The 15,603-nt window shown below is 51.9% G+C and overlaps 1 protein-coding gene across 5 annotated transcripts in view; it reads left to right on the top strand.

Moving 5' to 3' along the window:
• BCL11B (BCL11 transcription factor B) overlaps positions 1-14,715 on the top strand; it is a 94,683-nt gene extending 79,968 nt beyond the window's left edge. For all 5 annotated transcript variants that reach the window (XM_064486236.1, XM_064486235.1, XM_064486233.1 and 2 more), the window contains one exon: positions 7,765-14,715. In XM_064486236.1, coding sequence (XP_064342306.1) covers positions 7,765-9,821 — 2,057 coding nt within the window. In that variant the 3' untranslated portion in view covers positions 9,822-14,715. The remainder of the gene's footprint in view (positions 1-7,764) is intronic.
• The last annotated feature ends 888 nt before the right edge of the window (positions 14,716-15,603 follow it).

Raw genomic sequence — 15,603 nt, 5'->3', positions numbered from 1 at the left:
CCTCTATCCTCAGCCAAGCTCCGCATGGCATTTCCTGCACTGAGCCTGCAGCTCGTCGCCGCGGCCAGCTCGCTAGTGTGCACGGGGGCAGATGGGATGGTTTGCTGTGGCTGGTTCTGGCCCCCCCCCCCAACCTCCCAGGACCGGTTACAAGTTTGCAAGTCCCAGTGCAGGGGCAGCCAGGTGTGTGTTAGACGCAGCACAGGCCCTGGGCTCAGACCCAGGTGTGAATCTGGGCTAAGTGACCCACGAGCTGTGTGACCTCTGGCCCCTCACTTAACTGTGATGAGACTGAGTTTCTTTTTTATATAAAATCTGGATTAGAACCCACTTTCCAGAGTCGCTGTGAGCACCCCCCAGAGAGCATAAATCTGCCACTGGCATGTGCAGGTTGTATGGGAGTCAAGCCCACCAAAGTCAAGGACAAATGTAACAACACTTGTGGTGATCAAGGTCGAGAAACAGTCCGTAGAGGCTGTGGGAATACAGAGGGGCCTATACTTGGGCTGTTTGGTAGAGAGAGGACAGGCAGGTATTCCAGGCAGTGGGAACCGCAGGTGCAAACAGGTGTAACGTGCACGGCCAAGGAGAGGGCCAGGAGGGTGAGCGGCCAGTGCAGAGGTGGATGGCAGGTCCAGCCGGATCCTGAAAGCTGAGTGCCTGGTGCTTCGTCCTGGTGGCGGGGCCCATCGGCTCTGGGATTTGGGAAGATTGCTGGCCCACTTGCCCACTCTGCTGGGGGTGGCTGAGAGGTGGATGGGGGCAGCGGCAGAGTGGGTTCTTTTGGGAGTCACCTGGGATCCCAGCATGCTCCGCTGGTTGGAAGGCAGTGGGCCAAGAGGTGCGGGCGTGCTGGGTGGGGCCCTGCCGGGGCAGTGGGGCGTTGCTGAGAGCTGAGCTGAGCCCTGCTCCCAAAGCGGCCTCACCTGGAAGGCAGACTGTGCAGCCCGGGCAGGTTCACTGAGACCTGGGCAGACGCCCTTGTCCTGGTGGTGATGACTTCAGCAGTGCCAACCACGGGGAGGCCAACAGACAGAGCACGGCACTGACCAGGCACCGGCGATTCTGAAGCACATGCGTGTCACTCACCCTGCTGGTGGCTGGAGTCAGGGCAGTGGACAAGCTCCTGTCCTAGGCTCCTGTCCTCAGGGAGCTTGGGATCCAGCCCAGATGATGAATTTTAAATAAATAACCCAAGGCCAGTAATGAGGCCTCAAGCAACTTACCCACGCTCTCTGAGCCTCCTTTATTTCTCCTGTGAACAGTCATGGGCGTAGCGATGCAGGTTCTAAACCCCCAAGTCAGCCAAGCCCTGCACTCTTCTCTCTCCCAGCACCCTGAACTTCGCCCTAGCAGCACTCACACTTTTCAGGAAATAAGTGAGAGGGTTATTAGGTGCTCTTGTCTCCCCCCGGAATTTGAGAGCTGCATGCCTTGATAGCAGCGGTCATTGCTCTCAGCAGGACACCCTCTGCTACCTAGTTCATTTGGCCCTATCTCTCCTGGTCCCCTACATACTGTGCTTGTGTGGGCTGGGATCCAGGGATGGCCAAGAGGCAGACCCACACTCCATGTGGTGGTGATGGCTGTCTAGGGCTCTGGGTTAACCCAAAGAGGATTCCGAGGCTCGGAGGGTGAGTGCGGGGATGGATTGGCCATGTCTGCCACGGGCACTGGTGGAGGCGCATTGGCTCAGTTAGGCTGAGGCTGGCTTAGCACTGCGTCACCCGGGAGACCCCTTAGCGGTAGCAGCAGTGCTGGTAACTTTCGCCACCAGCACCAGCAGCCAACAAAGTGCATCTATTACTTCTGCATGAGATAATCAGCGTGATTTCACTGGGTTATTGCAGTTCTAGCCGAGAGCAACACATCTCCACATTTCACTAGCACTGGGCCGGAACGACAGGTAAAATACCTAGGCACCCATGCGACCACTCCTACCCCGGGTCTCTTGGCTTGGGGTGGGCCCAGCTCTGCACCCTTTCCTCTTTCGACCGGGCTTTTATCTAGAGCACAGGTAGCTGTGTGGCCTTGGGCTAATCGCCTTATCTCTTCCAGTCCTGCTTCCTCATTTATAAAGTGGTGCCGATGACAGTTCTCGACCTTGGGAGTTGTTGCGAGGACAGTTTGCCGTAGCTGCGGGCAGCTCTTGTAAGGGTTTAGCAATGGTTTATTGTATTGCTGTTACTGTCCCCTCAGCTCTACCGTCTTCCTTGAAGAGGCTGAGGTTGGTCTGATAGGATGCTTTCAGAACAAGCGGGGGTGCTTACAGAGTTCACAGATGACCGTGCGCAGAAGTGGTACGAACGCGAAACCGACAAAGATTCCCCCAAGGAAGCCAACTGACATTGTCTTTCTGGGATCATGAAAGAGGAGACAGTCTTTAAACTAATAAAGGGGCTACACACCTAGACATCATCATGATAGTAACTAGCATCATTTTGGGACCAAGGAGACAGCACTGTTAGCAGGCAAAGATTCTGGAGGAGGATGGGGTGGTTGGCCAGTGAATCCAGCCCTCTTCTTGGGCACTGGGCACCCTGAGGTCCAGAAAAGGGAAGGGGCCTGACACAGGGGGATCCTGGATCCACAGCCTGCCCCTAGATCTGGCTGCCTGGCATCTTGTGACCTCTTCGGCAGGTCCCAAGTGGTGCATTGCCCCTGTGGGCTCACTTGCTGTGCGAAGCGTCTCCCCTCCGGAGACTAGGCCCCTGGTGAACCCAGCTGGGAGGACAATCAAGCCCCTCGCTGGGAGGACACACACAGTGTGGCAGGAGAACCTCTCTTGGCCTTTTCAGTGTGAAACAGGCCCTGACAAGTGAAGAATGTTCCATCTGTCAGGTGGTGCTGGTGGGGGCAGCTGGGATGGAGCCTGGGGGTCAGGATGCCCTGAGAAGGGGCGTGGCCCTCCCCATGCTGGCTGTCGGACTCTGCTTCTCTGAGCTGCAGCATCCTCACGTGCCAGCAGGGATGTGGTCCTTGCCTGGCCTCCCTCAGAGGTCGTGTGAGTGACAATGAAATGCACGAATGGGTGTGAAAATGCCAAACCAGCTGTCAAGTGCTCTGCATACCGTAGAGGGCCATGTGAAGCCAAGACCTGGTCCTGACTTCAGTGCCAGGACTCTCATTTTTGCCTCCATCTTTTTGGAGGTTGCTGACCCCCCAGGCCCTGCTTGAGTAGCAGAGAACCACTAGAGCCCCCGCAAGCAGGAATACGCTTCTATTCCGTACCACCCGCCCTTAGGAGAGACCTCTTCAACCATTGCTCTCAATTACGGCCTTTTTATTGAATAATAACTCAATTAAAGGTGTGCTTTTTATTGAACATCCCTGATACCTTTATTGGTATTATTACAGTAACCAGCATAATAAGGGGGGACAATTATTTAAATGCTCATTAAAAAAAAACCACCTCTGAGCAGAGGGAGAGTAGCATTTCATTGCAGGAGCCCAGTTGCATGTTGGTTCCCCAGAGTCGCAATAAAAAATGATGTTTCCTCAATGTTTGCAAGTTTCTGCTTCCCTGGAACTTCTAATGCATTAGGCAGGCTGCATTAAAATTCCTCCAGGGTTTTATTACTGCCAGAGTTACACAGAAAGTCATCCCTGAAACATCCACCACAGCCAGGCACAAGGTGGATAATAGAGAGAGAAACAGACAAAGACCAGCCGTAACATGTGCATAGTGATGTGCGGATTTTATAGGGTGTGTCCACAGGTGAGGTCTCACTTGCTCCCCCAGCCCTCTTAGGAGGCAGGTATGTCATTCCCACTCTGCTGATGAGGAAACGGAGGCTCAGCGAGGTTAAGTGACTTGGTTGACATCACTCTGCTGGGAAAAACAAGGCAGAGGTATGAACCCACGCTGCTGTCCAGGGTTCCCGTGACAGAGAGATTGTAGGGAGGGTTTCGAATATGAGAAAAACATTAGGGCCTCCCTTCAGAGCCAGTAGTGGAGATCCAGTGTGGGTTTCTGCCAACAGATACTGAAAACGTCTGAGGAAGGAAAAAGGAAGCAAGCGAGCAAGGAAAGACACAGGCCCTGGGTTCTGAGTCTCCAAGACTAATTTAGTGATCAAATTGTAGCCGACATTCCTAGGTCTGTAGGTCAGGTTTGATGTTGCTTCGTAAGTCGCTTCAAAATTATCTTGGCATCCACCTATCAGTCAGAACCTCGGGGGCCACTGTGGCAGCATGTTGGGTCGCATGGATCCTGTCTGGGCCACCGGCAAAGTTGGTACCTGGTGGAGCATCCAGCTCGCCTCTGGGCAGGTGGGCCCTGAGCTCCAGGACAGGGTGGCAGCCCCGAGTCTGATGCAGCCCTCTCACCAAGGGTCTTACGCTGCAAGAAGGAGGTGTCTGTGACTGCATGTACCAGGGCTTTAAGATAGCCAGCAGCTTTTCAAACAGAAAAATGTTCTGAGTGGCTCTTCAGAGACTTTCTAACATTGTTCGGTTCTCAAAAGCGAGCAGCTCCTGTGCTCAAGGCTACTTCTAGGCAAGAGAGAACCATGAAATGGTAATATGGAAATGAACATTTTCTTTAAAAAATAAAGTTACAGAGGAGAGTGGAAGGAGCGTTGTCTAGGAAGGGCCTTGGAGGGCTGGAAGAAATAACGGAAGCTGTCAGATCCTGGGAAGCCTGTCCCTTGCAGTCTTCTGTGCCACACAGGCTGTGTCACCTGCTGTGCCTCCTGCAACAGCATGTAGGGACGTCTGGGAATCAAACTGGTCCAGGGGTGCAGGAAAATAAAGAGCGAACCCTGGCAGTGAACCCTGGAATCCCATTCGATGGACACACAGAGTTTTTCCCCACCTGACGGTGAATTCCAGACAGCTAACTTCCTCCCTAGGCTGCTCCAAGTGAGAGTTTTCGAAGTGTCTTCTGCCCTTCTTATTTATTTATTTTTTGAACAAGAAATGGAAACATCTGAGCTCTTTAAAACATGCAGCTACATGCTTCCAAGCAGCTGCCATTTGAGTTAAAAAAATTTTTTTTTAATCGGCCATTTCACTCCCAGCCTGCCTGGGAGTTCTGCCTTGTCTTCTGATACCCGCGTTCCTCACAGGCAGTAGTACTTTCTAGAAAGTGTGTGGCCATCAGAACAAGAAGCAGGAAGTGCTCTGGAGGGACCCACAAGGAAATGAAGATGATGAGAAAAGAGATTAGGGGAAGGGAGGTGGCCTGGCTTAAAAACAGGAGGCACCAGCGCAGCTGTGGGTCAAAACTTGACGGGAGTGGTGAGAGCCGAGCTGAAGGGTACAGGCGTGTCCTTAGTTTGAAGGTCTGTGACCTGTGGGAGGCGGTGCTTCGTCTGTTATTAGCTGTGTGACAGAAAGGGACTGCGTATTTCTCTCCTTATTTATTACACATTCATTCTGTATTGCTCAGAAAAGGATTTGAGGGGGACTCTAAATAGCATGGCTTCTGGCCAGCTCTCCTGTGAGGTGAAGTTCTGTTCCCCATGTACCTTCTCTCATAAGCCAGGAGGTGGTGTCCCCAGGAGGCCGGAGCTTTCTGTGCTATAGAGGGGGTGGCAGGAAAGGACGTGTGGGGTGTTCGTGCAGTCTTTCCGCTCCTGCAGTGAGGAACACGGCTGCCCAGGGCCCTGGGAAGGCCTCCCTGTCTGTTTCCGGGTGGGGACATTCCCCCAGGGGCTCCAGCATGGGGAACTGAACCCAGATAGCCCAGAGAAAGAATACTGCTTTCAGAAGTTCTTCTGGAGCTTAGTTTTGAAGCAAGATGAAGTTGAACTTCAGAATTTTTCCCTTTCTGTCCTGCTCCCCTGGCCGCCAGTCTCCTCACCACCAAACACGCAGGCAAAATAAGGTATGAGTGTGCACTGGTGCCCGTGGAACACCAGACTTGAAAGGCATGTCTTGGTTTCCGGTGGTAGGTGTTCTGGCCCCGTTGGTTCTGGGTCTGCATGCTGCCCCCTGGCCCCTGGACGGCCCACTGTGTTCCTGTGACATCGCACACACTGTGTGGCTCGGGGAGGTCCAAGCCCCTTGGGAGCTGTCCAGTCTAACATGTACGGGACTCAGGGCGTTTGGTCCTAGAGCCACTTGGTTTTTACTGCTAAGGGTGAAGCCCCAAAGAAACATAGCTCGTGGGTGGAAAACAAAAAATCGGTCTCTGTACGGGATTTCAGAAGTCCTTAATCTTCCGGGGAGGGGCTGAGATGGCCTCTGTCTCCTCCGGCCGCCCGGCTGTGCTCTCCCCTCCCCGTGCTGATGCGGGCTGTGGGAATTAACATGCACGTTTGGCTCCACGAGGGAGTTTGCGGCTACCAGACTTTATCAGCGTTAAAATCTTCCAGGTACAAGAAAGTTTGAAAAAACAAAAGGGGTTTTTCAAGCTCGCGGCTGTGTTGTCTTGTTCCCTTTTCTTTCCCCGACTGGTGAGGAAATCTGATGGTGGAAGGCAGGGCCTGCCCACACCTGTCCAGTTCACGTGAGGCATGAGGGGAGGTTCAGGCTGGAGAAGTAACCAGTGTCACCTGTGGGCTAGGACCGCGGCCGCAAGGCAGGGTCTGGATGAAATGTCCAGGCTCCCATTTTGTGACTGCCCCAACGATGGACAAAGACAGGGACGTTCTGGCTCTGTGCCACCAGTGTCCACTAAGGTTTGCTCCTGATGTCACCAGAGCCACTTTGTAACAAATTCACGCTTGCGGCCATTCTCCTGTCCTGTCAGATGTGACACTCTTTCACTCAGCCCTCTGGCAAAGGACTTCACTAGGCCAGTGGCCCCCGCCCCTCCCCTACCTCCCCTCCACTTCCCCCTCCCCAGGGTCTCTGGAGGTCAGATTCCACCCCGTGGTTAGAGGGGTTGTATGAGGCCATGGGGGCAGTCGGGGGAGGGGGGCAGTGGTCACCCAGTTGTAATCTTCATAATAATATGCTCAATTCCTTCTGTTCCTATGCATCCGTGTTTAAATCTGACAGTGCTTTCTGCACGAATGTTGCTGTACAAACCCTAGAATTTCCTGTAGTTAAAATCTCAAATGATGCGGAGGTATCCACCATTTCTCTTAAAATGTCTGCAAGGTGATTCAGTTTGATTTGTGTTTTTTAGAATTTCCTTGGTTCAAATATTGCCTAATCAGTGATGGGGGGGGGGACAATTTTGCACCCCCCCCCCCCCCCGGGATGTGTGGCAATGACTGGAGAGAGTTTTGACCATCATGAATGGGGCAGGGAGTGCTCCTGGCTTCTAGTGGGTAGAGGCCAGGGATACTGTTAAACATCCCACAAGGCACGGGACAGCCCCCATGCAACCAAAGAATGATCGGGGTCTAAATGTCAGTAATGCCTTGCTTCATCTAGACCTCGGCAGGTGTGAACCAACCCTGAATGGCTGAAATTTGCCCCGCTATCCTTTCTGCAGTCCAGCCTTTATATAGTTCCTATTATTGGAATCGATTAGTCTCACAAATATATCTCCTTTGGCTTCTGAGACAATGAGTTTAAGGACACCATATTTTAGGGGCACAAACCGAGCGAGGCCTGTGGAATTGGAGTAACTCGCCCAGATCCTGTGCCTGAACTGGGCTCTGCTGGCTGCCTGCCCATTGGGCAGGCCTTTTCAGCCCCTTGACTGGGGAGTCTGCCACGCTGGGGGCTTGGGCCTGCTCGCAAGTGGTCCCGCTGCCGCCTTTGAGAGCCGTGGACCCCGGGACGTGCTCGGCTCCAGCCCTGCGGTGCGCGCGCCCCGTCCGCTTCTCACGCTCTCTCTGCCTTTCTGTCCGTGTGTCTCCCCAGGTAAAGATGAGCCTTCCAGCTACATTTGCACAACATGCAAGCAACCCTTCAACAGCGCGTGGTTCCTGCTGCAGCACGCGCAGAACACGCACGGCTTCCGCATCTACCTGGAGCCCGGGCCGGCCAGCAGCTCGCTCACGCCGCGGCTCACCATCCCGCCGCCGCTCGGGCCCGAGGCCGTGGCCCAGTCCCCGCTCATGAATTTCCTGGGCGACAGCAACCCCTTCAACCTGCTGCGCATGACGGGCCCCATCCTGCGGGACCACCCGGGCTTCGGCGAGGGCCGCCTGCCTGGCACGCCGCCGCTCTTCAGCCCGCCGCCGCGCCACCACCTGGACCCGCACCGCCTCAGTGCCGAGGAAATGGGGCTCGTCGCCCAGCACCCCAGTGCCTTTGACCGAGTCATGCGCCTGAACCCCATGGCCATCGACTCGCCTGCCATGGACTTCTCGCGGCGGCTCCGCGAGCTGGCGGGCAACAGCTCCACGCCGCCGCCCGTGTCGCCGGGCCGCGGCAACCCTATGCACCGGCTCCTGAACCCCTTCCAACCCAGCCCCAAGTCCCCGTTCCTGAGCACGCCGCCGCTGCCGCCCATGCCCCCCGGCGGCACGCCGCCGCCTCAGCCGCCCGCCAAGAGCAAGTCGTGCGAGTTCTGCGGCAAGACCTTCAAGTTCCAGAGCAATCTCATCGTGCACCGGCGCAGCCACACGGGCGAGAAGCCCTACAAGTGCCAGCTGTGCGACCACGCGTGCTCGCAGGCGAGCAAGCTCAAGCGCCACATGAAGACGCACATGCACAAGGCCGGCTCGCTGGCCGGGCGCTCCGACGACGGGCTCTCGGCCGCCAGCTCCCCGGAGCCCGGCACCAGCGAGCTGGCCGGTGAGGGCCTCAAGGCGTCCGACGGCGACTTCCGCCACCACGAGAGCGACCCGTCGCTGGGCCACGAGCCCGAGGAGGAGGACGAGGAGGAGGAAGAGGAAGAGGAGGAGCTGCTGCTGGAGAACGAGAGCCGGCCCGAGTCGAGCTTCAGCATGGACTCGGAGCTGAGCCGCAACCGCGAGAACGGCGGCGGCGGGGTGGTGGCCGGGGTGCCGGGTGCGGGCGGCGGCGTGGGCGGCGCGGCCAAGGCGCTGGCCGACGAGAAGGCCCTGGTGCTGGGCAAGGTCATGGAGAACGTAGGCCTGGGCGCGCTGCCGCAGTACGGCGACCTGCTGGCCGACAAGCAGAAGCGCGGCGCCTTCTTGAAGCGCGCGGCGGGCGGCGACGCGGGTGACGACGACGAGGTCGCGGGCGGCTGCGGCGACGCGGGCCCGGGCGGCGCGGTCAACGGGCGCGGCGGTGGCTTCGCGCCGGGCGCCGAGCCCTTCCCGGGCCTCTTCCCGCGCAAACCCGCGCCGCTGCCCAGCCCCGGGCTCAACAGCGCGGCCAAGCGCATCAAGGTGGAGAAGGACCTGGAGCTGCCGCCCGCCGCGCTCATCCCGTCCGAGAACGTGTACTCGCAGTGGCTCGTGGGCTACGCGGCGTCGCGGCACTTCATGAAGGACCCCTTCCTGGGCTTCACGGACGCGCGCCAGTCGCCCTTCGCCACGTCGTCCGAGCACTCGTCCGAGAACGGCAGCCTGCGCTTCTCCACGCCGCCCGGGGACCTGCTGGACGGCGGCCTGTCGGGCCGCAGCGGCACGGCCAGCGGGGGCAGCACGCCGCACCTGGGCGGCCCGGGCCCCGGGCGGCCGAGCTCCAAGGAGGGCCGCCGCAGCGACACGTGCGAGTACTGCGGCAAGGTGTTCAAGAACTGCAGCAACCTGACGGTGCACCGGCGGAGCCACACCGGCGAGCGGCCTTACAAGTGCGAGCTGTGCAACTACGCGTGCGCGCAGAGCAGCAAGCTCACGCGCCACATGAAGACGCACGGGCAGATCGGCAAGGAGGTGTACCGCTGCGACATCTGCCAGATGCCCTTCAGCGTCTACAGCACCCTGGAGAAACACATGAAAAAGTGGCACGGCGAGCACTTGCTGACTAACGACGTCAAAATCGAGCAGGCCGAGAGGAGCTAAGCGCGCGTGCGTGCGCCGGCCGGGCACCGCGCCCCTGTACAGTGGACCCGTTGCCAAACTAGAGAATGCTGACCTGACACTTGCCTCCGTGTCCCCGCCACTTAGCCCCCCTGCGCGTGTCCCCGGGGCCCAGGGGAGGCAACCCTCCAACCTAACCTGTGTCTGCGAAGTCCTATGGAAACCCGAGGGTTGATCAAGGCAGTAAAAATTGTGGAGCCTTTTAACTGTGCAATAATTTCTGTATTTATTGGGTTTTGTAATTTTTTTGGCATGTGCAGGTACTTTTTATTATTATTCTTTCTGTTTAAATTCCTTTAAGAGATTTTGTTGGGTATCCATCCCTTCTTCGGTTTTTTTTTTTTAACCCAGTAGTAGCCTGAGCAATGACTCCCAAGCTATGTAGAGGGGAAGCCTATCTTTTAAATTATAATTTGGGGGGAGGGCGCTGCTTTTTTGAAATCTAAGCTAAGCATGTGTAATTTCTTGTGAAGAAGCCAACACTTACATGACTTTTAAAGTTGTTTACTTTCTTATTCCTTCTTCTTTTTTTTTTTTTTTTTTTGATCCTGAAATAAAAAGTGGCATGCAGTTTTTTGGGGGATTTTTTGGGGGTGGAGAGTGGATGTACAGCGGATAACAATCTTTAAAGTTGTAGCACTTTGTTTCAGAATTGGAATGGAGATGTAGCACTGATGATGTCCCGAGTAACAGAGGCCTTTTCTGTGTTGATTTCAACCTTACTATATAATAGGAAACCTTTGAGTGGTGGGTAGAGGCCCTCCCAAAAACTCAGCACCACCTGAGAAACAGGAGTTTTTCCGGGCTGCCGCCTGGGGAAATGGCCCAAGTGCATTCTAGATTTGTGCATTCCCAGCAGATCTTGTCCTTTTCTTGGAATGTGCCCTGGGAAAAAAATCATTCATTATTTGCGGTAGATTAGACTAAGTAAAATGGGCCATGGGTACTTTTCGGGGTGGATGGTGGTGGCCTGCAGTGACGCAGAAAGGAAAGAAACCAGCGATATTCTTTCAGGCTTCTGGCTTGACAGCTTCTGTCTCTTCTTCCCATCACCCCCACCACAGAAATCCTAAGTCACACTTTGTTACAAGTGACAACTGATCGCTTCTCCAGCAGACAAGTGTCCTGATGGAGAATTGAGGGAAGTTCCTGTTCTCTCATCTGATGCACACTGATGACATTGTACGGACGGAGGTGGGTGGGGAATCTTGCCAATCTCAGTTCCCTTTTACTGGAAAACGGGAAGAGTTCCATCCGAAGGTGCCCAGCGCTACTTCCCAGTTTTTCTGTTTTTTTTTTTTGTTTTGTTTTGTTTTGTTTTTTTCTATCCCATTAGGTTGGAAGGTACGAAACATTGGACTGTTAAGATTAGACATTTGAATTCTGTTGACCCGCACTTTAAAGCTTTTGTTTGCATTTAAATTAAATGGCTTCTAAACAAGAAATTGCAGCATCTTCTTTTTGGCCCAGAGGTGGGTTAAACTGTAAGGGACGGCTGAGATTGAGTGTCGGTATTGCTAAGCGTGGCATTCACAATACTGGCACTATAAAGAACAAAATAAAATAATAATTTATTGGACAGTTTTTCTACTGCCATCCAATTTGATGTGAGTGCCTTGAAAACTGATCTTCCTATTTGAGTCTCTTGAGACAAATGCAAAACTTTTTTTTTTTGAAATGAAAAGACTTTTTAAAAAAGTAAAACAAGAAAAGTACATTTCTTTAGGAACAAACAAAGCCACATTTACTTAAAATAAATTTTTTAAAATCCTGGTTGAGGACACGAAAATGCCATAAGACCCAATCAAATGAAGAAATAAACCCAGCACAACCTTGGACATTCATTAGCTGAATTATCCTCAGCCCCTTTTGTCTGTGGGACAACGCTGCTTAGATCTGGAGTGGAGGTGATTTACTGCTGAATTAAAACTCAAGTGACACAAGTTACAAGTTGCTATCGTTGAATGAAAAAACAAAAACAATTCAGGAACAATGGCTAATTTTTTTTCTAAAGTTAAATTTAGTGCACTCTGTCTTAAAAATACGTTTACAGTATTGGATACATACAAGGGTAAAAAAAATGTGTGTATGTGTGTTGGAGCGATCATTTTTTTTCAAAGTTTGCTTAATAGGTTATAAAAAAAAATGCCACAGTGGCTGCGTGTATATTGTTTTCTTTTGGTGACGGGGTTTTAGTATATATTATATATATTAAAATTTCTTGATTACTGTAAAAGTGGACCAGTATTTGTAATAATCGAGAATGCCTGGGCATTTGACAAAACAAGAAAAAAAAAAAACCTTTTCTTTTCCTTGAAAATGTTGCAGTAAAATTTAAATGGTGGGTCTCTAATAATTTGTTCTTGTCACAGTAACTGTAAAGTCGGAGTTTTAGTACATTTTTTTTCTGCCTTGGGTGTTGAATTTTTATTTCAAAAAAAATGTATAGAAACTTGTATTTGGGGATTAAAAGGGGATTGCTACACCATGTAGAAAAAGTATGTAGAAAAAAAAGTGCTTAATATTGTTATTGCTTTGCAGAAAAAAAAATCCACATTTCTGATCTGTACTTATTTTTCTCTCCACCTCCCTCTGGAATGGATATATTGGTTGGTTCATATGATGTAGGCACTTGCTGTATTTTTACTGGAGCTTGTAATTTTTTAACTGTAAGCTTGTCCTTTTAAAGGGATTTAATGTACCTTTTTGTTAGTGAATTTGGAAATAAAAAGAAAAAAAAAAAACAAAAACAAGCAGGCTGCCATAATATATTTTTTTAATTTGGCAGGATAAAATATTGCAAAAAAAAAATTTGTATGTGAAGTCCTATTGTACAGGAGAAAAAAGGGTTGTTTGACAACCTTTGAGGGAAAGAAACAAAAGGAAGTAGCTAAATGCTTTGGTTCACAAATCATTTTAGTTGTATATATTTTTGTCAGAATTGGCCTCTACAAAGGACTGTTTGAGTCGGGCTCCCCTCTGAACGCCCCAAACCTTGCATCAAGGCTCCCTGGTGTGGCCACAGCAGAGCGGATGGGAAATTCTTTATTCGTATTGAGGGAAAGATCAGTTTTTGAAAAGATGTCGGTAACGTTTCACAGTCCTCCCTTTCTCTAAGCGGCCATCTGTAAGGATGTCAGGTGTAGAGGAGAGAGGGCCGGAGCATCTTCCTCCTCTACAGTTGCCACCGTGGCGTCACCACCACCTCTCCCGCCCTTCAGAGCAGAAAGAAATGCAGAGGAGCTTCCTTTAGTCCTTGAGACAACATTAAACAAGCAAAAAAATGTCATAAAGGTCGCTGGCCGGTCAGCGAGGCCCAGGTGACGCGATCCGCTGCTGGGACCTGGGCAAAGCGGATTTCAGGAAGGAGTCCCCATCGCGAGCAGGAACTGTGGTTCCGTGGAGAGCGCTGGCCTGTTGTCTTCCTTACCTGCTTTGCTGCTTTTCCCTCTGAAACCCACCTTCCGTCAGTTTCCGAATGCCCAGGGCCTGGGATGGATTCGGTGCCTTTCCGCAGCTCTTTCTCTCTCTTCCCTCTATTTCCTCGCCATCCTCCAGCCTCTGTCGGTCCTTTATTTGTTCTTTTCATTTCTACTTGATTTCTTTCTCCGTTTCTGTCCCTCCCTCCCCCCCCTTTTTTTGTAAAGCCAAGTAGCTTTAAGATAATAAAATCGTGGTTTTTTTGGATGAGGGAATAACACATTTGAAGAAATATCTATATCAGGAAGCCATTTTTTATTTCAGGAACTGTAAGAAACCATTATTTCAGGTGATGAGAGTATAACCAAGCATCCTTTTGGGCAATTCTTTACCAAATGCAGAATCTTGCTTCTGGGCGCTTTTCTGTTTGACATGCTCTTTCCTCCTTGCCACTTAACTTTGCCAAGTGAGAAGAAGGGAGAGGAGGTGGGAGGTAAAGCTGAGCTGTCCACTTCTTACTTGCTTGACCCGAAGACCCAGGGGCTGCCCCTTCCCCCAGATGCCCTGTGAAGGTCCGTGAGAGCCTCCAAGGTGACCCTCCTGTAGTTACAAAAGCTAGCTAGCTCTCACCAGCTTACGCAAAGTCACCACCATGCCAGGACTAAGCCATCCTAAAGCACAAAGATGGTGTCTCTGTCAGCTGCAGAGAAAAGAGCATTTTGCATCTCTTTCGTGTTTTAAAAAGCCAACACCGAAGCTGGTGACCCAGTGAGAGAGGCCCCGAGCCTGGGCGGGGAGGTCCAGCCGACCTCAGGCTGTTTTCCACACTGCCACAACTTGATTCAAAGTTGCCCCAAATTGGAACCTGCCACTTGCCGTTTGAGGGTCTGGTGGGGAGAGGAGAAGGCTGAATTCCTCTAAGCGAAATGTGAAAAGTCAGGAAACCCACCTTTCATCCTGGTCCTAAGTGACAGGCAGAGGCTTTGTGGAGCACAGGCAGACCCGAGATTCTGGTGCTTTTTGTATCCGCCCCGTGAAGCAAAGTCACATTGAGTTCAGTTGTTTGCATTTGTACTGGCAAGGCAAAATATTTTTATTACCTTTTCTATTACTTACTGTGTGAACTTTTGTTGTTTACTTGGAGGTTCTGTCCTTTACTACAAGTTTGGAACTATTTATTATTGCTTGGCATTTGTGCTCCGTTTAAGAAACGGGCTCTTTTTTTTTTTTTTTAATTATGGATAAAATGTTGAGATGACAGGAGGTCATTTCAATATGGCTTAGGAAAATATTTATTGTTCCTTTTATTCTCTGTACCAGATTTGGGGGCCTCTTTTTTTCCCTTAATGTCACGATGTTGAGTTCAGCATGTGTCTGCCATTTCATTTGTACGCTTGTTCAAAACCAAGTTTGTTCTGGTTTCAAGTTATAAAAATAAATTGGACATTTAACTTGATCTCCAAACTTTGTCCTTTTCTGTGTCTTTCGAGGGTAGGGGATGGACAGCTGATTTCTGAGGGTGAATGGGGGTCTTTCTCCATCTTTCTCCTGACCCAAACCCTTACTCCCATGTCTGGGGAGACAGGAAATAATGGCGGGAGGACCAGCAGTTCTCTTCATTCACCCCCGGGAAGCAGTGGGATGGAGAATAGTGGTTCTCAGTCCCGGCTGCACACTGGAATCACCTGGGAGAGTAAAAGCCCCAGCATCCAGGCTCCACCCCAGACCAATTTCTACCAGCATCTCTGGAGGTGGGATCCAGGCATCAGTATTTTTGAGTGTGATCTAGGTGACTCTCAGACACAGCCAAGAGTGAGGACACGTGGTTTAGAAGAAAAAATCCTTGTCTGGGAATAACAAGGGTCTGGTCTGGTGTCAGTCAGCTAACGCTTCCTAGATTCCCAGTAAGAGCCACTGGGTGGGGCATCGAGGGGTCAGAGGTGAGTGGGACCGAGACCCGTGGTCTGGTTTGGCCCCCTTGGGTTCCACTGTGAAGTGAGATCGTTGGACTAGAGAGCATCTCTGCCTGTTCTCCTCACATAGGAGGACCTCCTTCCCTTCCCATGTGCTAGGCCCTTTCTTGGCGGGTAATCTCAGATCTGGAGGAAGAGGCAAGGTCTTTCAGAAGGAAGTAGCCTTTAGCTTGGCTTTTCCCAGTGCTGGGTCTGGAGCAGCTGACGAGATGGAGGTGGAAGATGGCAGTGTTCTGTTGGGTTTCAGCCACTGAGGCACAACGGAACCTTTGCTGTCCTCCTTGTCAGTGAGAGTCAAAGCCCATCCCTGAATGCAAAGGGATCGAGGACCCACTGGGTTCTTGATCACTCTTCTTATGTGTCCTGCCCTG

This window comes from Camelus dromedarius, chromosome 5 (assembly GCF_036321535.1).
Source record: "Camelus dromedarius isolate mCamDro1 chromosome 5, mCamDro1.pat, whole genome shotgun sequence".
In the NCBI taxonomy this organism is placed as follows: Eukaryota; Metazoa; Chordata; class Mammalia; order Artiodactyla; family Camelidae; genus Camelus; species Camelus dromedarius.
Note: the sequence above shows the minus strand (reverse complement) of the source record. Positions and strands in the feature narration are given on the sequence as shown.